Source organism: Rhinatrema bivittatum, chromosome 4 (genome assembly GCF_901001135.1).
Source record: "Rhinatrema bivittatum chromosome 4, aRhiBiv1.1, whole genome shotgun sequence".
NCBI lineage: Eukaryota > Metazoa > Chordata > Amphibia > Gymnophiona > Rhinatrematidae > Rhinatrema > Rhinatrema bivittatum.
In genome coordinates, this window is record NC_042618.1 from 48,514,558 (window position 1) to 48,539,111 (window position 24,554).

The window sequence follows — 24,554 nt, forward strand, 5'->3', positions numbered from 1 at the left end:
GGAGAGAGCTCTGTAGGCAGGACCCTGCTGGCACAGGGACAGGCCTGAGGGCGGCATCAGCTGGGGAAGCATAAGAGTGTAAGCCCAGCTGGGTTCAGGAGGCCCCTATGACTCCAGGAGAGGCAGCTCCTATAAATCTATGCTGACCCAAAACCTAGGAAGTAGGAAGTGTACTGCAAAGGTAGGCAGTCATTCTATTGTGCTGAAGTGCTTTAACCTGAATAAAGTTTTATTCTGCATTAGAAAAGGCTAGAGTCCATGTGGCTTTGCGCCTCCAGCCTGGGAAGCACTGACCGCTTTGTTTCCCACAGGCATATATTATAGCAATTTTAAAAAGCCCACTTATACAAGTAATACCCATTTTTAAGCATGTAAATGCTTTTGAAGATCAGGCCTTCAATTAGCTATCTGCTTTGTTTCCTTCCTTGTGATCATTAAAGCATGTTAAAATCTGCATGAATTTTTTTTATTTGCAGTGCCATGGTTATGGAACAATTTGCCAGATGGATTATGCCAAGAAGGACAAGCAATTTCAACATGATTTAAAAACATATTTCAAAAGGTTTAGCACAGGCAGTATTCTGCAATACTGTGTAGCAAGGAAAGCAAGGGTTCTGTTGTGAGTGGGAGATTACCGTATTTTTTGCTCCATAAGAGACACTTTTTTTCCCCCAAAAGTGGGGGGAAAATGTCTGTGCGTCTTATGGAGCGAATATAAAATAAAAGTAAAAAATCTAACAAAACCCCTGCCCCCTCCCCCCCAGACCTTCCAAATTAATTTACTACAACCCCCCAACCCTCCTGAACCCCCCAAGACCTGCCATAAGTCCCTGGTGGTCCAGCAGGGGTCCAGGAGCGGACTGGGGGCTATCTCCTGGACTTGGGCAGTCGGCTGCCAGCAATCAAAATGGCGCCGACGGCCCTTTGCCCTTACTATGTTCACAGGGGCTACTGCTGCCATTGGTCGACCCCAGTGACATAGTAAGGGCAAAGGGCCGTCGGCGCCATTTTGATTGCTGGCAGCCGACTGCCCAAGTCCAGGAGATTGCTCCCGGACCCCCACTGGACCACCAGGGACTTTTGGCAGGTCTTGGGAGGGTTAGGAGGGTGGGGGGCTGTAGTAAATTAATTTGGAAGATCTTGGGGAGGGATCAGGATGGTGGGGGTTTGTATTTAATTAATTTGGCAGGTCTTGGGGGGGGGGGGGGTCAGGAGGGTGGGGGTTGTTAATTTAAAGTGTTGGGATGGGGTATTTTTTTTGGAGGGGAGAGGGTTCTCACAGAATTAGAAAGACAAAAGTTTTCTGATCTGCGGAATGGACAGAAATGGCCCTCCCCAGACCCGAAAACAAAATGGGAAGAAAAAAAAGTTATGCACTCCCCTAATTTGCTCCATAAGACGCACAGACGCCCGGGGACAGAGCTGGTTTAGCACAATTTTTTTTTTTTTTTAAATTTTCCCCCTCTGAATCCTAGGTGCGTCTTATGGTCAGATGCGTCTTATGGAGCGAAAAATACGGTATGTTTTTATTATAATCTGTTCTGGGCAGCTTTTGATAGGATAGGTAAAACAAATTAAATAAAACAAAACTGAGCCTAATTCACATCCACCTGTGATGTTGACTGTCATTGTTGCCCTATTTCACAGTCTGATATTCCTAAATTGGCTTAAGATTGAAATAAACTATTTCATTGGACTCACTGCATCTCAAAAAAGATATAGCAGAATTAGAAAAGGTACAGAGAAGGGAGGAAAGGTTAGAGAGGTTAGGGTTCTTCAGTTTGGAGAATAGATGGGTGAGGGGAGATAATAGAGGTCTATAAAATAATGGGTGAAGTGAAACGGGTAAATGTGAATCGGTTGATTATTCTTTAAGAAGTACAAAGACTAGGGGACATTCAATGAAGTTATTAGATAATATATTTAAGACTAATATGAAAAAATATTTTTTACTCAATATATAATTAAACTCTGGAATTTGTTGCTGGAGGATGTGGTGAAAGCTGTTAGTGTAGCTGGGTTTAAAAAAAGGTTTAGACAAGTTCCTGGAAGAAAGGTCCATAGGTCATTATTAAGATGGACTTGGGGAAATCCACAGCTTATCCCTGGGATAAGCAGCATGGAATCTATTGAACTTTTGGGACCCTGTCAGGTACTTATGACCAAGAGAGCCACCCTGGGCTTGATGGACCTTTGGTCTGACCCAGTAAGGCAAGTCTTATGTTCTTATGACCCCTTATCCTTTTTGGGACTGGGTGATTTGTTCCTTGCAGGCTTCCACTTTTGATTTCCTCTGAAGAATAATTAAGGACTCCCTAGTGAGAGAATGCTACTAGATTCCCTAAAATGTGCTATCTGAACAATGTTGAATTCCAGCCTGGTCCCCTTCTGAATTGTCAAGCTACCTCCCAATTACTAATTTTCCTCTCCTTGGTAAATATGAAAGTTGGTTGTTAGAACAACTTGAGGACATCCTGGAAATCCATGTCCTAGACCTTTTCCTGTGTAGGTTTCAAAAGGACTATGTCATGAAGACATCTTTTGTTTCCCTACTGGACGCTCTCCAATGTGGCCTGGGAAATGGGTTGGACAGGAGTGGATCTATGTTATTGGTATATTTAGATACATATGTGGCATTTGATACTATAAGGTCATGATATCCTGACTGAATGTATTCATGCTATTGGTCTTAGCCATACTGTGATTGGTTGGTTTGCCTCTTTCCTCACTGGAAGATTGCAGCAGGTAAGGATTGTTGGTCAATGCTGCTCAGAACAGACCTAGATAATATTTACATTTACACCCTTTGTATAATTATCCTCTTAGGGTAAGCTACGGAATTTATGTGGACGATATCCAGGTTGTATCTACCATGGGACTTAAGTGAAGCTTTTACTTTGGTTCTGTTTGCCCTATATATAGACACTGAATATCTGGATATCAAACAAACTGGTACCGAATCTCCAGAAAACCAAAATCTTCTGGGTGAGCCACCTGTCTCCTCCTGAATATCTGCCTAATGTCAAAATCTGTGTCTTTCTCTGTCAGTTTAGACTGAAACCCAAGATTTCTTTTGGAGAGAGGTATTTTCGAAAGATACTAACAAAATAGGGAAGTCAGAGCATCCAGTACAAAAGTTCCAATAAAGGCAAAGTAGCTCTGATGCCTTTAAGAGCAGACTGTATTAAGATAGGAAAATTGCTTCTTACATGCTAATTTTCATTCCTATAGTACCACAGATCAGTCCATTCTCCTGGGTTTTGCCTCCCTTCCAGCAGATGGAGACAGACAAAGTTTTGCAGGCACTGCCTCATAACTTGGTGTGCCATCTGCAGCTTCTCAATATTACTCAGTACCCAAGCATAAAATATTTAACAAAACTACTTATTAAAACAACTTTATAATATTCCCCCAGAATGAGCAGAGGAAAGAGGAAACCTCATAATTGAGAATTATAACCAAATTTGGAACCTTTCTTGCAAAGACTAATGAGAAACCAGTACCATACTTTGGAATTTTTCTGAAATCTTCAGAATCTTAAGAGTAAAGAGATCGAGTGGACTCTCCAAAAACTCCTTTTCCCCATTGAGCGGGACTCTGGACTGATCTGTGATACTACAGGAATGAAAATTGGCAGGTAAGAACCAAATTTTCCTTTCCCTGTATGTACCAGATCAGTACAGATTCCTGGGATGTACCTTAGCTTCCATAACTGGAGTGGGACTGTTAGAGTCCCGCTCGAAGCACACTTTCACCGAAACTGCTGACCTCCAGAGCCTGGACATCCAATTGATAGTGTCTGGAAAAGGTATATAAAGACTTCCACGTAGCCGCCCTACAAATCTCTTGTGGCGAGACCAATTGGCACTCTGCCAGAAGGCAGACTAGGACAGGACGACCATGACAGATTTAAGCAGAACCGATAGCCTCCTTCAACCAACGCACTATTGTGGCCAATGACACTTTTTGACCCTTTTTTGCACCACTCCATAGCACAAAAAGGTGATCAGACAACAGGAAACTGTTAGTGACCTCTAGATACCACAACAAACCCCTTCTGACATCAAACATCTCAATTCCTTAGCATATGGCATGTCAATCTCCAGATTTTTAAAGGCAGGAAGTTCCTCTGGCTGACTTAAGTGAAATGCTGAAACCACCTGTGGCAGAAAAGAGAGCACCGTCCTTAGAGAGACCCCAGAAACCAAATCTCCTCCCACTGCTGCTCTCTGCCCAGCATCCTTAAATGTTTTAAAGATGGTTGCCATTCCCGCGCTTAGTGGGAATGGATCGGCCTCGTCTGGAGCAGCCAGCAACCTGCCAGGGCCACGCTGCTTAATTACTGCAGCAGAAGCTCCTCACAAGGAACCCCTTCTCCTCCGGAAAGGCAGCAGGAACATCAGCCGGCTTTGAGCCGCGAAGCACACTCTCACACACTAAACAGAGGTTTGCGAGTGGCAAGGCCCGGCGCAACACTGACCTCACAGCAGGCGCTGAAAAACTGTATGTGGGATCAGGAGCCGGGAGCAGCAAAAACTACTTAACCTGAGTGCTGCATTCTCGGCTGCCTCCAGCGACGGGACAAGCAGCCAAAATCGGCGCTAGATAAACCCTTGTCTTTTTTTTTTTTTTAAACTTGACAAATAAAAAAAAAGGATTACTTCCCTGACGAAGGGTGGCAAAGGCTTCTCACGATCCTCGCAGGAGAGGAGGAAGCCGGATTACCAGCTGTCACCCCTGGCACAGAAAGAGCAATTTTAGGGTCCCTGAGCCCTGATTGTCCTTAGCCTTCTACCAGGGGGGGATGGTCCCACTAGGATCTGCCAACCCCCTGGGAGGATTATGCTTCTTCCCCCCCTTTTTTTTTTTTTTACTCAGGTACAGAACGCAGGTTTTGCACCACCTCCATCTGCTGGAGACAGAAATATTGAGGAACTGCAGGTGGCACACCAGGTTATGAGGTGAAACTTTCTCTGTCTCGATCTGCTGGAAGGGAGGCAAAACCCAGAAGTCTGGACTGATCTGGGTACGTGCAGGGAAAGCAGAGTTGCTTACCTGTAACAGGTGTTCTCACAGAACAGTAGGATGTTAGTCCTCACATATGGGTGACATCAGGATGGAGCCCAATCACGCAACAGTTTTGTCAAAGTTTCTACAACTTTGACTGGTACCTACTGGGCATGCCCTAATGGCAGTCCTCCAGGCCCTAATGGTAGAGGCAGAATTGGACATTGTTGCTGTCACGGAGACATGTTTCACTGAGTCTCATGATTGGGGTACTTCCATCTCAGGCAATAATTTGTTAAGGAAGGACAGAAAAGGGGGAGTAGCAGCTCTTTATGTCAAAAACAATATCCAAGCAACTGAATTGCAAGGGATGTCGGGTAAAGAAGCATTATAGACCGCCCTAAAAAGAGAATATGGTGCTTCCATTTTTACTGGTGTGATCTACAGGCCTCCAACTCAAATGGATGAACTGAAGAGAAACCTGATCAAGGACATCCAAACAGTGGGAAGGAAGGAAGAGGTGTTGCTCGCTAGAGATTTTAATCTCTGGATTGCAGCATCCTTTCTGCATAATCTACAAAAAGTAGAAAGATAATAGGTGTCTTTTCAAGGCGCTCTGCTCAAATGGTAATGGAACCCACAAGGGTGGGTATGATCCTTGAACTAGTGCTCACTAATGAAGAATGTCTCTGATGTTCAGGTAGGGGCTCACCTGAGCACTAGTGATCATGAGACGCTATGGTTCGATATCGAGAATAGGATATAGAGAAGTCAAACAAAAATCCAAAGTTTTGAGTTTCACAAAAATGGACTTTGTCAAAATGGGGATGTACCAGGAGGAAGAACTGGAAGACTGGGAGAAAATGGGCAAAGTGAAACAGTGGGTCAAATTTAAAAGAGCTATTACAAAAACAACACATCTATATGTCAGGAGAGTAAGAGGAAAAAGAAACCGATCTGGTTCTCAAAAGAGGTAGTTGAAAAAATTAAGGCAAAAAGAGCATTCAAGAAGTATATAGGATCCCCCAAAAAAGGAACACAAGGAAGAATATCTTAAAACTGAGGGAAGAGATGTAGAAAGAAATCAGGAAAGCAAAAGGTCAAGTGGAAGAAAGGATTGCCAAAGAGGTAAAGCGGGGTGACAAAACATTTTTCAGATATATCAGAGAAAGAAGGGAGGCCCAAAGTGGTATAGTAAAATTGAAAGCTGATAAGAACATAAGAAATTGCCATACTGGGTCAGACCAAGTGTCCATCAAGCCCAGCATCCTGTTTCCAACAGTGGCCAAACCAGGCCTCAAGAACCTGGCAAGTATCCAAACACTAAGAAGATCCCATGCTACTGATGCCAGTAGTAGCAGAGGCCATTCCCTAAGTCATCTTGATTAATAGAAATGAATTGACTTCTCCAAGAACTTATCCAAACCTTTTTTAAACCGAGCTACACTAATTGCAGTAACCACATCCTCCGGCAACAAACTCCAGAGCTTAATTGTGCACTGAGTGAAAAAGAATTTTCTCTGATTAGTTTTAATTTGTGCTATTTGCTAACTTCATGGAGGAGCCCTGTGTGGAGAGAGATGAAGAAATGGCAGAAATATTAAACAAATACTTCAGTTTGGTGTTCACTAAAGAGGAAGGACCAATGCTGGTTGACAAGACCATAGATGGAGTTGGGGTAGATGAAACTCCATTTACAGAAGAGAATATATGAGAAGAACTAGGAAAACAAAGTGGACAAGGCCATGGGGCCAGATGAGGTTCATCCCAGGTTACAAAGGGAGCTCAAAGAAATGCTGGTGGGTCCGCTGCATGACCTGTTCAATAGATCCCTGGAAACAGGAGTGGTGCTGCGTGATTGGAAAAGAGCGGTGGTGGTCCTGCTTCACAAGAGTGGTAGCAAAGACAAGGCTGGAAACTACAGGCCAGTTAGCCTCACCTCAGTGGTGGGAAAATTAATGGAAACTTTGCTGAAGGAAAGGATGATGAGCTGTCTACAATCAGGAGGAATCTGGACCCAAGGCAGCATGGATTCACCAGGGGAAGGTCCTGTCAGACAAATCTGATTGATTTTTCACGGAGAGTGTGCTGGTTGCCTGGAAGGCCCTTCCAGAGGAAGTGGTGAAGACAAAAACAGTGAAAGAATTCAAAGGGGCATGGGATAAACACTGTGGATCCCTAAAGGCTAGAGGATGGAAATAAAGAAAAGAGTGCATGGGGGTTAGTTTGCTGGTGCAGCGGTTACTACCTTTAACCAATAAGCCTTCATACTGTTGCTGCAACTCCATCATTGCTCTCTGCTTCAACAGCGAGGGAAAAGATGAAAAGGGGAATTGGATTCAGACAACAACTGACAAGGACCCCGACTTTTACAGTCTGTGGAAACAAATAAACATGGGAGTAACTTGCTGATGCGTCTGTTACTACCCTAGAGGGTAGATTTTCAAAACTTATGTGCGCGTATCCATGTGCGCGCGCTACCCGGCGCACACACATGGACGCGTGATTTTATAACATGCTGAGTCAGTGCACGCAAGGGGTGGGGGGTCCACTTTTGCAATTACGCACGGTGATGGTTGGGGCCTTCCCCAGTTCCCTCCCAGTCCGCTCCAATTAAGGAGCGGACTGGGAGGGAACTTCCCAACCCTCTAGCCTAACCTCCCTTCCCCTATCCTGCCCTAACCCTATCCCTATCCGAACTAGCACAAATTTTTTTATTTCACCTTTTGCTCCTGCCTTGGAGCAGGGTGCTGGCATGCACTGTGCCGGGTGCTTCTAGCCCTGCCCCCGCCTCCGTTTCAAGCCCCGGGACTTACACACGTCCCGGGGTTTATGCGTATGGCCAGGTTGTTTGAAAATTGGCCCGGCGCATGTAAAGCCCGGGATTTACGGGTGCCGGGGTTTGAAAGTCTACCCCTTAATCAATAACCCTGATACTTGTGATGCGACTCCAACATTGCTCTCTGCTTCAATGGCAAGAGATAATGGAGAATTGGATTCAGACAGCAACTAACAAGGGCCCCGACACTTATGGTCTAGGTAACTGGTAAGTATGGAGGTAACCTGCATGGCACAGCAGATGCTACCATAAGCTTGCTGGGCAGACTAGATGGACCATTTGAACTTTTCTGCCGAAATGTCTATGTTTCTATTGATTGGGCAAAACGTCATATCAGGATATGCTAGAAAGAGAAAGTTTCTAGATGAAATAGATTGCTTCATGGAGCAGCTGGTCCAGGAACTGACAAGAGGGGGAGCTATTTTACACCTAATGATTAATGGAATGCATATGGTAAAGAAATAAAGGTAGTGGGGCCACTTGGCAATACTGATCATAAAACATCAAATTTGATTTAACTGGGGGAAGACATTAAGGAAAACTACTAGCTCTAGCATTTAACTTTCAAAAGGGAGACTGATAAAATGAGGAAAATAGAAAAAAATTAAAAGATGCAGCAGTTTATATCAACTCATGACCTGCATAATTTAAAAGTTTACATAAACTTAGACAGTGTTCAAATATACCATCTTGGGAGGCCAATCCACATGAATTCTCTGCATTAAAAAAGGCAGAAGGCAGGCCAAATGACTGTTGGAATGGTTAAAAGTTGAGATAAAAGGTTATAATAGCCTAAAAACCATCTTAAAAAAAAAAAAAAAAAGGTAGGATCCAAATGAAGAAATGAAAAATGTGATGCAAGTTAGAGGGAGTTGGCTGGACCATTAGATGAGTGAGGGATAAAAGGGGTACTTAAGACAAGGTCATGCAGAGAAGAAAGACTAAATTAATTCTTTGCTTTGGGGCATATTTTAAAAGCCCTATGCGAGTAAATCCATGGGGGTTACATGCGCCGAGCCTATTTTGCATAGGCCCGGCGATGCTCGTATGCCCCGAAAAAAGGGGCGGGGTGGGGGTGGTCCGTGGGCGTGGCCAGAGGCCTCCGTAGGGCCTTTAAGCCAGGGGATCGTGCACCGGCTCTTGGCCGGCGCGCGCAACCTACGCCTGCCCAGAGGCAGGCGCAACTTGCATAACAAAGGTATGGGGGGGGGTGGAAGGAAAGTTCCCTCCGAGGCCTCGGAGGGAACAGGGAAAGCCATTGGGGTTCCCCTAGGGCTCGGCGCGCTCAAGGTGCACAAGTGTGCACCCCTTGCGTGCGCTGACCCCAGATTTTATAACATGCGCGCGGCTGCGTGCGCATGTTATAAAATCGGGCATAGATGTGTGCGCGCCGGGTTGCTCGCATAAATTTACGCCTGCGCATAGGTACTAAAATCTGGCCCTTTATGTTTACTGAGAAGATACCCATGCTAGAAATTGAATTTAATGGCGATTTGGAGAAACTGAAATAAATCACAGTGAACAAGGATTTCAAACAGAATGCTAGGAATTAGGAGAGGAATGGAGAATAAAACTGAGAAAGCAAAATTGCTTACCTTGTAATAGGTGTTATCCCAGGACAGCAGGATGTAGTCCTCACATATGGGTGATATCAGTAATGGAGCCCTATACGGAAAAACTTCTGTCAAAGTTTCTAGAAACTTTTGACTGGCACAGTGTGCCCACTGAGCATGCTCAGCATGCCATGATATTCCTGGCCACAGGGGTCTCCCTTCAGTCTTTTTTGTAGTAATATGCGTTAGCCAAAAATAAAATAATAAAACGTATCGGACCCAACTCCGCGGGGTGGCGGGTGGGTTTCGTGAGGGCTACATCCTGCTGTCCTGGGATAACACCCATTACAAGGTAAGCAATTTTGCTTTATCCCAGGACAAGCAGGATGCTAGTACTCACATATGGGTGATTAGCAAGCTACAGGCTGAGTCATTCTTGTATGGGACCAACAGCGTACAACTTGTGCAACAGGCACAACAACTGGCGTACTGTTGGAAAAAATGAGGCAGCTTGAAATCACGAAAGGTTGGATGCGGAAGGAGTTGGGATTATGCTGGAAACAAGTTCTTTAAGACAGATCGTCCATAGGCTGAATCTTGTCGTCCTTCCTTGTTGAGACAGTAGTGAGCCGCAAAGGTATGAAGTGAACTCCATGTTGCGGCTTTACATATGTCAGATATTGGCACTGAACGATATTGTGCTACTGATGTTGACATTGCTCTTACTGAAAGTGCCTTTACTCGCCCTTGGAGAGGAAGGTCTGCCTTCTTATGGAGAAGGAGATTTATGCAATCTGCTAGCCAATTGGATAGAGTATGCTTACCCACTGCTTTACCCGGTTTGTTTGGATCATAAGAAACAAAAAGTTGATTGGATTTCCTTTGGACTGTAGTGCGGTTTAAGTAAAAAGATAGAACACGTTTACAGTCCAAGGTATGTAAGGCCTGTTCTCCTGGGTGACAATGAGGCCTTGGAAAGAATGTGGGTAAAACTATGAATTGGTTCAAGTGGAATTCCGTAACTACCTTGGGTAGGAATTTTGGATGTGTACGGAGAACCACTCTGTCATGTAGGAATTTTGTATAGGGTGAGTATGTGACAAGTGCTTGTAATTCACTAACCCTTCTAGCCGATGTAATAGCTATGAGGAAGATAGTCTTCCATGTGAGGAATTTAATATCACAGGAACTCATGGGTTCAAATGGAGAACGCATGAGCCTTGTTAACACCAGATTAAGGTCCCATTCTGTGACAGGTGTCTGAATTGGTGGTTTAATGTGAGTTAAACCTCTCATAAATCTACTGACAAGAGGTTGTGACGATATAGGTGCATCTGCCATCTTGTTGTGATAAGCTGAGATTGCACTTAAATGTACTCTAACAGATGAAGTCTTGAGACTAGAGTCTGAAAGATGGTATAAGTAGTCTAGTAAAGAAGTAGTGGGGCAGGTGAAAGGATCAATACTTTTTTGGCTGCACCACAAAGTAAACATTTTCCATTTCGAAGAATAGTTCTTTTGCATTGAAGGTTTACGTGAAGCTATAAGCACTTGAGATACATTGGTTGGAAGATTGAGTAGCTGCAAAATTAAGCTTTCAACATCCATGCTGTCAGGGATAGGGATTGAAGGTTGGGATGGCGCAACCTTCCCTAATCCTGAGTTATGAGAGTGGGAGCTACTCCCAGATGAATTGGATCCCTGACCGAGAGATCAAGAAGTATTGGAAACCATACTTGTCGAGGCCAATATGAGGCTATGAGAATCATGGTTCCCTTGTCCTGTTGTAGCTTCACTAGAGTTTTGGTTATAAGCGGTATCTGAGGTTATGCGTATAGTAGGCCTGTGTTCCAAGGGCGAGCAAAGGCGTCCTTGGCTAGTTGGCTCTTCTGTTTGTGTAGAGAACAGAAATTGTCCACTTTGTGATTGAGGTGTGATGCAAAGAGGTCTATTGTTGGATGACCCCAACGTTGAAAGATCCTGGTTGCTACTGAGGGATCCAGGGACCATTCGTGTGGTTGGAATTGACGACTGAGTCGATCTACCACTATGTTGTGGATTCCTGCCAGATAAGTGGCCCTGAGGAACACTGAGTGGTTCAGGCCCCAGTCCCAAATCTGTGCAGCTTCCTGACAGAGGAGATACGAGCCCGTACCTCCTTGCTTGTTGATGTACCACATGGCTACTGTGTTGTCCGTTTGGATCAGAACAGTCTTGTGGGAAAGGCAGTCCTTGAACGCATGTAGTGCATAATGTATATTGTATCTGTTTCCATAGGTTTCGTTGGTATTGGGTCATATATAATTGGTATGCCGCAATCCGGGAAACCAACATAGACCCTTGAAATATTTTTCTGCCAATGTTGTCCAGGAATCTATTATCCTTGCCTGGTGGAGTAGAAGAGTGAGTCTTCACTCTTTTTGATCTCTTTTGCGCTGACTCAACTACCACTGAATGGTGGGGTAGCTGGGTCTTATGGAAACCAGGAGTGTGCTGGACTAAATACGTCGCATCAGTCCTTTTGTTGACCGGAGGGATGGAACAGGGATGCTCCCATGACCTTTGTAAAAGTTCAGTAAGGACCTCATGCACTGGAATGGCTAAGACCTCCTTAGGTGGATCCACAAATTGGAGCACTTCTAGGGTCTTTTCTCTGGCATCTTCTTCAGTTTGTAATTGAAAGGGTATGGTATCAGCCATCTCTTTCACAAAACTTGAGAAGGAGAGGTCTTCTGGAGGAGATTTTCTTCTTTCCTCTGGAGGAGATGGTTCAGAAAGAATTTCCTCTGAGGAGGTATCAGTGTCTGTATCTTGCCAGGTATCCGGGGTATGAGACCCAAGAGGTGTCAAAGGTCTAACTTTTTGGCATCGATGGATGTTCTGTCGGTTTTGATGGAAAAGACAGTGATACCGGTGGGTGGGAGCGTGGAATCCCTGATGGACCCGGGATTGGCTCTGGGATCGGTGGTTCTTCCTCAATTGGAGCTGGTACCGGTTTCTCCAGAGGTTTTGATGGAATGGCACCAATAAGGGTGTCTAGTTTTGCCATTAATGGTGCCAAAAAAGATAGATCCGGCACTGGCATCAATAGTATCATCAGTGGATGCGCCGGTAGTGGCATCGTTGGTGTCGGATGCACCGTTAATGTAATCGGAGGTGGCGTCGATGGAACCGGTGGCACTGACGATGGCGATGCCGCTGGCCTCGATGGATGAGTCGGAGCTGGCATCGTATCGAGGAGCACATCCCATACTGCCTGGCGGATATATCCGTCCAGTTCCGCATGCATAGCTGGTGAAACCAGAGCAGCTATGGGGGAAGGCAGCGAAGGCGATACCGGTACCTCCACAGGGCCCTGTGGGGGTACAGTTCCCGGCACCGATATCGGTGGGGATCGCCTCAGTGTAGAAGGCCTTGGTGAAACGTCCGGTCCCCAAGGTTTCTTCAGTGCTGATCCCGAGTCTCTCGATGAACTACCGGATATCGGGTCGGTGTCTGATTCGTGTGACCTCCGATGTCGATGCAGATGTTTTTGTTTACCTTCGGTGGTTGACATCTAGCGCATGGAGGACCTTGACAGACCGTCACCGACTCCATCTCCTGCTTCGTCCGGTTTTTTCTTTAAGGAGAACTTTACAAGTTGCTCCAGTCGGAGACGACTGCATTGATGTTGACGTGGATGGCATCAGTTGTAATCGGGAAAAAATGCTCCATTTTTCCATCCGGAGTTTTCTGCCTTTCGGCGTCATCTCGGCACACTTAGTACATGTTAAAACATCGTGTTTTTCGCCGAGGCAAATAACACACTCTAAGTGTGGGTCCGTAATGGACATTGTGCGGGAGCAAGTCTGGCATTTTTTAAAACCCGAGGCCTTGGCAATGTCGGACAGCCATCAATGACTTGCAGACGAAATAAACGGTACGGGATTGTACGGTACCGAGAGAAAAACTTACCACGTACGGTGAAAACAGGAGACCCCTGCAGTTCTAAAGTTTTTCGAATAATTTTCTTAATTTTTTATGTGGTGAAAATCACCTCATAGGACTCCAAATAACCGCAAGGCTAACGGCTCCGCAGAAAAAAGAAGACTGAAGGGAGACCCCTGTGGTCAGGAATATCATGGCATGCTGAGCATGCTCAGTGGGCACACTGTGCCAGTTTCTAGAAACTTTTGACAGAGGTTTTTCCGTATAGGGCTCCATTACTGATGTCACCCATATGTGAGGACTAGCATCCTGCTTGTCCTGGGATAATATCACAATACCTCTGTATCGCTCCATGGTGAGATCACAGCTAGAGTACCACATGCAATTCTGGTCGTCACATCTCGAAAGAAAGAGTGGAACTAGAAAAGGTACAGAGAAAGGCGACCAAATGATAAAGGGCATGGAGCAGCTTCCCTATAAGGAAAGGCCAAAGGGCTCTTTGGCGTGGAGAACTGAGGGGAGATATGATAGAAGTCTATAAAATCATAAGTGGAATGGAACATGTAAATACACATCAGTTATTTACTCTTTCAAAAAATTAAAAAAAAAAAAAAAAAAGGCTAGGGGACACTCCATGAAGTTACTAAGTAGCACATTTAAAACAAACTTGATAAAATATTTTTTCACTCAGTAAACAATTAAGCTCTGGAATTCATTGCCAGAAGATGTGGTAAAGATAATTAGCATAGCTGGGCTTAAAAAAAAAAAAAAGGTATGGAGAAGCTCCTGGAGGCAAGTCAATAAACTATTATTAACCAGGAAGACTTGGGAAAAGCCACCACTTATCCATGGGCATAAACAACATGAAATCTATCTTCTATTTGGGATCCTGCCAAGTACTTAAGACCTGGATTGACTACTATTAGGATACTGGGCTTGACAGAGCCTTAAGCTAACCCAGTATGGCAGTTATGTTTTTGGGGGTGCTGTTGGATTCCTGGTCATCCCTTAACAGCTAGCTCAAAGCTGTTGCTGAATCTTTTTTTTTTTTAAGCTTAGTCTAGTGAGGAGGTTAAAGTACATTTTGTCTCAAAGGGATTTTCATTCAACAATCCTATCACTGGCTTTATGTTCCACTGATTACTGTAATTCTATATATCAGGTCCTCCCGAAGTCACTGCTGCATGTCTTGTATCTTGTTGAAAAGGCAGCAGATAGGCTCATTACTGGCTCCACGTTCCAGGACAAGATTACCCTGAAGTTGGCAGAACTCCACTGGCTTCCTATTTCCCCACAGGTTCAATTTAAGGTCCTTGTGCTGATTCATAAAGTTATCAATGATGAGGTTCCTTATTAGCTTAGACAATGTTTGCTGTCATATCTGACCAGTCATCCATTACAGTCAGAGGAAGCCCTGTTGGCAGTTCATTTCTTCACAGTTCTGCCTGCAGGAGACCCATCATACTGTTTTCTCAGTTCCAGGACCTTTATGGAATTCTTTGCCCTCTGACCTTCATGAGGAAACTGATTATCTACTGTTTAGGAAGAAAATTAATAACCTAATTCTCTATGATAAGCTGTAATGTTTAAATTCTGGGGTGTTGCCAGTGGTTTTATAGCCAGCAGTTGGCTCTAGTTTCTCAAAAGTAATTGAAATTTGTCTATTTTATCCTTGATTATAGCTTTTCCATTTCTGGATTAGTCACCTAAACAAATACGGTTGTGTTATTGTTGGTTCAGGTTTGATGTTTTTGTCTTGTTTTGTGTGTTTATGCACATGATTTTGTTAACTGCTATGAACAATTTTTTGGACACACTGAATATGAATTTCAATAATTAAAATAAAAAATAACTCACTCCTTGTCACAGAAAAGTCAAGTAAACAACCCTAACTTACGTGAATGACAGGTTTTGCCTTTCCAGCCATTTTTGCATTCACAGTAAAAATCATTCACTAAATCAATGCATTTGCCGCCATTGTGACATGGATTTGGATTACAGTCATCAAAATCTGTTTAAAAAAAAAAAAAGTATTTAAATACAAGTAAAACTCCAGAAGCATAGCTAGATAATGCTAACATTCATTTATAACACATAGTGCTCTCAATGTTTGGATGTCTTAATGTCAACGTTTGCAGTCAGGAAACAATATAAAAGTGACAACAATTAAACGTCAGTCACAAATGTAATCACTTTAGTGATTTCAACCTAGTTTCTCAAGCACTTAAAACCATAAAATCTGCCAGTTTGGTACTGCACAGCAAAGATTTCTCAAGTTAGATAGGTGATGTCTCAGTAAGAAGTATATGGAAATTATTATACACATTGTATTCTACCCAGTTCAAGACAGTGATAACCTGACATTTATAGATCTTAAAAGCAGATGTAATGCAGCTATCCTGTATAAATCACTGGAAACAATCTCTGTATAATACATCTTGCAAGTATATGTTAAAGCACAAACTGGTTTTAACACAAGAATGTGCTACAGCAATCAATTGACTTCCTAAACATTTGCAATGAAGAGACCACTAACATGCTTGCTTCTTTGCTCCATTACTCCTCTTTGTTGGCTTTATTCCTTGCTTTTATTTTAGTCTTAAAATATTTTGGCGACCCATTCCCCTCCACATGTCTTGCAGAAACAGGTGGGCATCGTGTATAATTACATCCCAATTCTCCTCCCATAAAAACTTATGTTCTAGCAGAATGTACTGCTGCTTTAAGAACAGCAACAATCCAATTTATGTAGATCTATATGGTGAGTTTTAAGAAAATGAAAAAGAAAAAAAACAACAAAACTTTATTTTGCCCTAAGACCATAACAATCAGAACTAGAATCATTTTAGTCCCTCTGCCAATTGCTTTAAAACATTTAAGTGGTACTGATGCTTTAAAATACCACAACTTTCCCCATATGACCTAAACCAGTGGTCCCCAACCTTTTTTGCATCAGGGACCAGCTTCAAGCAAGACCATTTTTCCATGGCCCGGCAGGGCAGGGCGGGGGTTGGATTTTAGTGCATACTTATTTAATTATGACATTTATAATGTGAATGTGACAACTCACCATAGGTTCGGAATGAGTGGAAGCACTGAGCTTGTTTCCCTTGTTTTCCAAACTTCACACCTCTCTCCTCCACCTGACGCCTTCCCTCTCATGACCTCCCCTGGCTGTGAGCACCAAACCAAGCTCCCAGTCATTCTCACACTGAACCCCAGGCAGGCTCCCATTCATTTTCACAACACTCCCTCCCCATCCCCCAGGCATGCACACATTCATTCTCACACACACAGACCCCCAGGCAGGCACCAATTTATTCTCACACACACACACCACACACAGGCAGGCACCTATTCTCACACATACAAACCCCAGGAAGACACCTATTCATTCTCATACACAGACACACCCTCAGGCAGGCACCCATGCATTCACACACATACACCCTCAGGCAGGCACCCATGCATTCACACACATACACCCTCAGGCAGACTCCCATTCATTCACACACACAAACCCCCAGGCAGACTCCCATTCATACACATGCACACACTAACGACAGAGACCCCCTCTCTTTCTTTTGCCAGCAACCTCAGAGCCTCTCTCATTCCTCTGCTGCCACTGTCACTGCTGCTGCATGGCTATTGGGGAGGTGCCGATTGCTGCTACTGACACTGAAGCCCATTCTGCTGCCTCCTCTGTGCAGGCCCCGTGGGCTTCCACTTTCTCCATGCTGATCTTGTACATTGTGAGATCCGCATAGAGAAAATGCTATTCTTGCACATTACCAAAGATTACACGTGCCAATCACTAAAAAGTAATTTTTTTTTTTACCTTTGCTGTGTGATCTTAGTTTTCTAATTGGTGGTCACAGGCTTTTTTTCCCCACCTTCCCTTTCTTATTTTTTTGCCAATTTCTTTTATATTGTCTTTTTCTCTATTTTTCTCTCCATCTTCTTCCCTCAAACACACAGTCAGGTTCTCATTCTCACATGCTTTCTCTCTCTCTCACACACACACACAGGCTCTGTCACATGCTCTCTCTCAAACAAATGATTCATACACACAGTCTCTCACTGGCACATGCTGTCTGACACACACATAGGCTCTCTCTCACTCCCACATGCTGTCTTGCTCAAGTACAGGCTCTTACTGTCACATACTCTCTCTCATACAATCATTCATACACACAGGCTCTCACTGTCACATGCTGTCTCTCTCACACACAGGCTCTCACATGCTGTGTCTGCAAACATTCAGGTCCTCACTCCCACACACGGTCTCTCAACTCATCTCATACACGCACACTATAGACCCTCAGTCTCTCTCTCACCGCTGGGACTGCTCTTCGTGGGTCACTGCAGGATGGGCTCTGCAGCGGCCCTGATCTTCTCGGGCCGCAGCGGCCCTGCTACTGGGCCCTCTTCCTCTTCTCGGGCCGCTGCGACTTGGGATCCGCGGCGGCCCGTAAGCGCTGCTCCTCTTCTGCACGCGCTGATGCTCCTCCTCCTTCCTTCAAGCGCGGTTCCGGCAACGTTTACTTCCAGGGCCGCACAGTCAGGAAGGAGGAGGAGCATCAGTGCGTTTAAACACGATCTTTTTCTTCGGGCCGTGGTGACATGAGCTCCACCACGGCCCTGCCGATCTGCCTGCTATATGCGTGTTGCTGCTCAGCCGCCAGTGGGATGAGGTCCACTGGCAGCCGCATGAGCCTCCCTGCGCCCGGGGGCATTGGCTCCCCTTGGGATACCACTGCTCCCAGCGCCCCCTAATACTCTGCGCCCTGTGCTTCCACCGGCCCTGGTGCTGGTCTGCGGCGGCGCCGTAGACCGGCAGAAAACCCCCAACGGCCTGGTCCTGGTCCGCGGACCGGTGATTGGGGACACCTGACCTAAACCATTTCCTTACATCAATAGGGGTAAATTTTCAATGCGTCGCCCATGCATGTTATAAAGTCAGCTACCTGCACACGCAGGGAGGGGGGGAATTTTGTAATAAAACGTGCGGAGATACAATTGGGCCTTTGCCCAGTTCTCTAACCCCCTACCTATCCTTCCTCCCCTTTTCCCCTCTCCTCCCTAACCCCTAAACCCACTCTACCTCTGCTAAATTGTTTTTGTTTGTGAACTTACCTTCTCTAAGGAGCAGAAGTAAGTTCCGCGTGCTGGCCGGCTGCTGGCACGTGCTTCACCAGGACAAACCCTAATGGTGCTGTCCTGGCCGAACCTGCCCCACCCAGACCCAGGCCCTCTCCCGGCCCACTAATTTTTGCACAGCCAGATCTTCTGCGTGATACACGCGTGTGGCCACTGCCATTCTAAAATGCCCGTGGCGTGTGCGGCCCGGCAATGCGCACATCTCGGGATTTTTACACGCATGCCGGCTATTTAAAATTTGATACTCAATACAATTCATGAAACATTACTCATCATTTTACCAGGCGGATAACATTAAGATTCAAGTTTCTATTCTCTGCTGGCTTGTGCAGGTTTTTCAGTAGGCATTTGTACTTTCACGCACAACTGGAAATAAAGCCTATGAAATACTCATACTGTGAAAACTTTAAATGTACATTTGTATATTGCACCAACTTACTTGTGTCACAGAGCTCTCCTTCCCAGCCATTTGGACAAATGCAGCTAAAGGAATCAACCTCATCAATACAAGTCCCACCATTTTTACAGAATTTTCCAAAACAGTCATTGATATCTAAAGAAAAGGAAAACTTTTCATCACCCACTGCAGGACAAAAATATAGATAGCAATAAAAAACTGCTGCTGTAGACTCTCATACTAAATCAAGTATTTTCTTAAAAGGTACATAAACAATCCAAATTCTCTTGCAGCACTATTGGACCAGCAAATTACTACTTACTTTCATGGCAGTAAGTGCCAGTGAAACCTCTCTCACAGGAGCAAGTAAAATTCCCTCCTGGCTGGCTGACACATCGCCCATGAGGTCCACAAACATTCGATGAGATGTAACGGATAACTTCCTGGGTGGCATTAGTGGAGATCTCTATTGTACAGCTATCTATGACTAGAAAAAAAGTATATTGGAAACCCTTAATTATACAAAGCTAAACTAAGTTTTTATGACAGCCATACAAGAAATGCAAAAATCTATTTGTAAAACTAATAATTTATATAGGATCATGGTAAACTTTTGGACAGAAAGATTTATTTTTGGCTTAGCAGTTTTCTTCCAGCTTCTATGAAGGCTTTATCTCAAATGAAACTAGTCTCTGATGGGCTACAGTCTCAAGTCTTCATGCAACCATACCCAGAGTTTTCCCCACTTTTTAAATCCCTTTTCTATTGTCTACTCCAGCCACTGTACTGCAAGCCCTCTGTTGAAGGGTCACAAACCATGGTGCATAGTAAGCATGCAAACCAAGCCTATACATTATGGGGATAATTGTATGAACAGCCTGCCTAAATTACACAGCAAATACACACACAAGTTACACAGATTAAAAAAAAAAAATCTGCAGAAAGTACCCCTAGAAATTTGCATGCATACTTTTGAAAATCTAGAAGTATATATGCAAGCCCTAACCCCTCCCTAACCCTGCCCCTGCTCACTGCCGGTAAATTTATGCAAGAGGAGGCAGTTTACAGTTGTGCTGATAAGTTTACATTCCCTTGAATGTTTGGGCTGATAATATACACAAATTGACACACACAGTTTGAGATGGCAGTGAAGGGTACGTATCCACACCTGTGCCTTGCTTGATTGTAATTAGTGTCTGTGTATAAATAGTCAATGAGTTTCTTAGCTCTTGAGAAACCCTTGTGCATTTCATCCAGGGCCGCACTGACTTTGGTGGTTACCGAAGAATGGGGAAAGCAAAAGAACTGTCAAAGACCTGCAAGCAAAGGTAGTTCAACTTTATAAATCATAAAAAGAATATAAAAAGATATCCAAAGATTTGAAAATGCCAATCTGTACTGTTCAAACTGATCAAGAAGTGGAAAATTATGGGTTCTATTATTTCCAAAGTAGCCCAAGAAATATTTCAGACACAACTGCCAGGAAAGTTTGTTGGGATGCAAAGAAAAACCCGCAAGCAAATTCTACTGAAATATAGGCTTCTCTGAAACAATGTGGTGTGGGTATTTCAGCATACATAAGGAGATACTTAAATAAAAATGGGCTGCATGGTAGAGTTACCAGAAAAAAAGCCATTGCTGAACTAACGCCAAAAACAGCCCACTTACAATACACCAATCAGTAACTAAAGCAGCCTCAAAACATCTGGAACAAAATTTGGAGTAATGAAACCAAAATTGAACTTTATGGTCACAACCATAAACTCTATGAAGAGAAGTACAGCATCCCTACTGTGAAGCTTGGAGGTGGATTTCTGCTGTTTTGGGGGATATGTGAGCTAAAGCAGCACAGGGAATTCAGTCAAAATTGATAGCAAGATGAATGCATCTTAGCAGAAAATATTGGGGGAGATTTTGCATTTATCAGCAGGAGGCTGCGCATGGGGCACACTTGGACTTTTCAACATGACGATAATCCGAAACATAAGGCCAAGTCAACCCTTCAGTGGCTGCAACAGAAGCGAATGTTCTGGAGTGGCCATCACCATTACTGAGCCACATTGGGGAGCATTCAGTTCATGCTAGACAACCAAAGAATTTACAGGATCTGGAGGCTTTTTGCCAAGAGGAATGGGCAGCTTTACCACATGAGAAAATAAAGGGCCTCATTCACAACTATCACAAAAGACTGCAAACCATCACTGATGCAAAAAAAGGGGGCAATACACGATATTAAAACTAAGGGCACGCAAATTTTGAACAGGACCATTTTGTTATTTCCTATATTGCTATGGTTTGCTTAATGATTATGCTATTCTGTGATGCATAATAGTTTAATTTAAAACACATTAAAAATAATGTGTTTTGTCTGATCACTCATGTTTTCTTAAAATGCTAAACATCTTACAAATTCTGCCAGGGGTATGCAAACTTATGAACACAACTGTATGTAAGTATCTATATCAGTCAGGCCATTTTTTTTTTACATTTTATATATTCTTTTCAGCACTTTCTGGGGGTATAATGTTTTACCAGAAGAAATGCCTTAGAAAGATTACCCTCCCTATGCCTTAACTGTGCAATGAGCAACTTCATCCCTTCCATATTTCCACTCCAGGTGAGCCTGAGGTGCAGAAGCGGAGTCTGACCATCGAACTCAGATCTCCCACAAAGCAGTGGGGCAGCATAACCGTTATCGACCTAACTCCAGAAAGCAGATTATTAACATATACCACATTAAACCAAACAAAATGCATCTTCTCTATGCCTTCCTTAAAAGACAAAGTTTTTAAGCAGAATACTGCTCATTTTCAAATTTTATTTCACATTGGTACCACACATGGTTTTAATTTGTCAAAATCAAGCAACTACCTTTACAAGAAGTGTTTTTACAGTGGTCCTTAAGGTGAGAACAATTCTTTCCATCATAGTCATCCAAGCATGCACAATAATAATCTCCTCCTAGATCATTACACTTGGCTCCATTCTGGCAAGGGTTGGGCTCACATAAATCAATATCCATCTGCAACAAAAAGAAGGCCACAGGTTACAAAAATAAACAGAAGCTAGTACACCATGCAGTACTGTGTACAGCCATACTACACCTAGTCAGATGGTTCAAATTGCTTAGTACTTTACATCTCATTCAACTCTAGGCTTGAATTCAAGAACAATGAATTTGTTATGAAACTTGTAGAATTACAAATAATGAACATGCCAAAAATGGAACAGGGTAATGGTTAATTAGTACAACAAACTTACAGCTGCCAGAGCAAAAGGGTGAAGGAAGAAAGAATGCAAAAGTAATGTTTAAAGATAAAAATAAAACCTGCTTCTATGTATTTTTTCCACTATAAACATATAAGCTTTCTAAACTTGTATGTTCACGTACTATAATGAACATGGCATTACAGAAGACCAACTAAAAGATTCTGAACAGCCCACTCATGACTAGAACTATTTGACATTTACATTTTTAAATATTCCTCTTTAGGGCACAGTATATCTTTTTACATGCAAGAGTAATTTCATTAAATGCACACAATAAATGAAGAAAGTAATATTAAAACTTCAGGTTGAAACTTTTGAAACCCAATCTTTGCTATTGCCATTAAGACAAAAATGCCAAACTTAAACAAATCTTAAACCATGTAAACCTGGCTGCAGTTTCAGCCTTATAAGGAAGTCTTTCATAATCAAGGAGAGTTCTCATGGTCTCTCTGCTACTTTTGTTTAAATCAACTTTGTCACTGAGGGCAAAAGATGTTGCAGCCAGAAGGAATACCAAAACCCCCAGTCTTCCCTGTTACAACAGAAAAAAGAGTTTTGCCTAGTTTGTGCCCCCTTTATAAGCTTCCTTCTCTAATTTTTTTTTCTCTTGCTAAATCAAAATATGAAATGGGAGCAGCAGTAGATAAAAACTAAGATATAGAGCAGTGCAAATGTTTATTGGGAGGCTCGTGGCGACTGACAGAGCCGCCCCCGTAACGGCGTGACACCCGCGATGTGCGGCGGCCGCCGGGGGGGGGGGGGGCAGGAACGCATTGGGAGGAGGGGGCGGGTCATCAGCGGCGACAGGCGCGCCGCTGGTGACGCGCCACAAACGGGGGCACCGCGTCATCGGCAGGCGACAGAGGCGCGGGCCTATGACGCGGCGCCCCCTTTAAAGGGGCCGCGAGCGAGAGCCCCTGCCCTTTTCACCCTTGGCCGGGACCAGGAAGGCACCCACCCACCCCCCCCCCCAAGAGGACAGGCAGATTAGGACGAGGTCATTAGCCAGAATACTTACTTGTCAGTTAGCATAATACAAATGTGTGTAATGTTGGGGTGATTGTCGCAGCTTGGTGGCGGGGGTTAGGCGGTTACCCGGGCCGGAGGATATATTGGAAGTGGTGCCGGCGGCATCACCGGACGGCGTGGGAGCCGGTCCGCGCAGTGGGGGGCGCAAAGGCGGGGCGCCGAATGTGCCAAATAGTGGGACCCCCCGCCTGGGAGCGGGGACTCGGCGGGGGCCCAGGGTTAAAGGACGCCTGGCTTGGTTACGGCGGGCAGTCACGGACAGCATACCGGCTCGGGTGGCCCCAAGGAAGTTAATTGATATGTTAATGGAAATAAAGCTGCGGCCTGTTGACACCAATAACTGTGTCAGTGTGATCACTTGATAAACGACAAAGGGAAAAGGGGATGGGGGGCGAGGAACAAGGAAAAGGACGCCAGCACAAGGAGTAAGTGGTGGATGCCAGCGTTAATTTGCTATGCTTATTTTTTGACAAGGTGTTTTAGTTAACAAGAGCAAACAATTGTCCTCCGCCCTGCAACAGAAGATAATGTTCTTCCATTGAATTTCCTTTATACTTGCCAAGCTTGCAATTTTCACTATTCAACAATGTCCACAATCATGGGAAAAGTATGAAGGAATTGTGGGAGGAGAGAGTGGGGGCACCCAATGTTATTTAAAATGAATACAGAAGGAAAAGGAAGATGTTAGGACTAATACACACTAATTGGGTAGATTTTAAAAGGGCTGTACATGCACCAATAAACGTGTAAGAAGATATTTATTTATTTAGAGGTTTTTATATACCGCAGTACGTAAAATATACATCACCGCGGTTTACAATTAACAATAAATTAGCAACAATGCTTTACAAATAACAGAATTAGTAAATATTAATTACATATAACAGGATTAACAGCAAACAGGCTGTATCGATATGTGCCATTTTATAAAGTATGGGGTAAATTTTAAAAGCTACGCGCAAGCGTCCATGTGCACGTGCTACCCGGTGCATGCACATGGACACCGGATTTTATAACATGCGCGTGCAGGTGCGTGCGCGCAAGGGGTTGGACGTGCGTACTTCCCAGCTATCTAAAATTTATATAGCTTCTGCACGACCCACTTACGTGAGTGTACGTGGCTGTTTTTGCGCGAGGAAGGCTTTTAAAATCTACCTTTAAGCATGTACATTGATATACTTGAAAAATCAGGAGTATCAAGAAGTAAATAAAGAGCTTCATAAAAAATAAACTACAACAAAATTCACAAAGAATTGTAAATCCAGATTTATGTGCCTTATTAAAAAAATCCCAACATCTTTTATAACCAAAATTGTTCTGAAATAGATAGCCAGCCACCACAAAGTTGTTATTTTTAGTGACAGACTGCAAA

The 24,554-nt window shown here is 43.9% G+C and overlaps 1 protein-coding gene across 1 annotated transcript in view; it reads right to left on the minus strand.

Annotated features, from left to right (window-relative positions):
* The window catches only part of JAG2 (jagged canonical Notch ligand 2), a 481,367-nt gene that overhangs the window by 101,603 nt on the left and 355,210 nt on the right, over positions 1-24,554 (minus strand). The window contains 4 exon segments of the mRNA XM_029598095.1: positions 15,224-15,337; positions 18,926-19,039; positions 19,206-19,370; positions 21,755-21,905. Of these exon segments, the coding sequence (XP_029453955.1) occupies positions 15,224-15,337; positions 18,926-19,039; positions 19,206-19,370; positions 21,755-21,905 (544 nt within the window).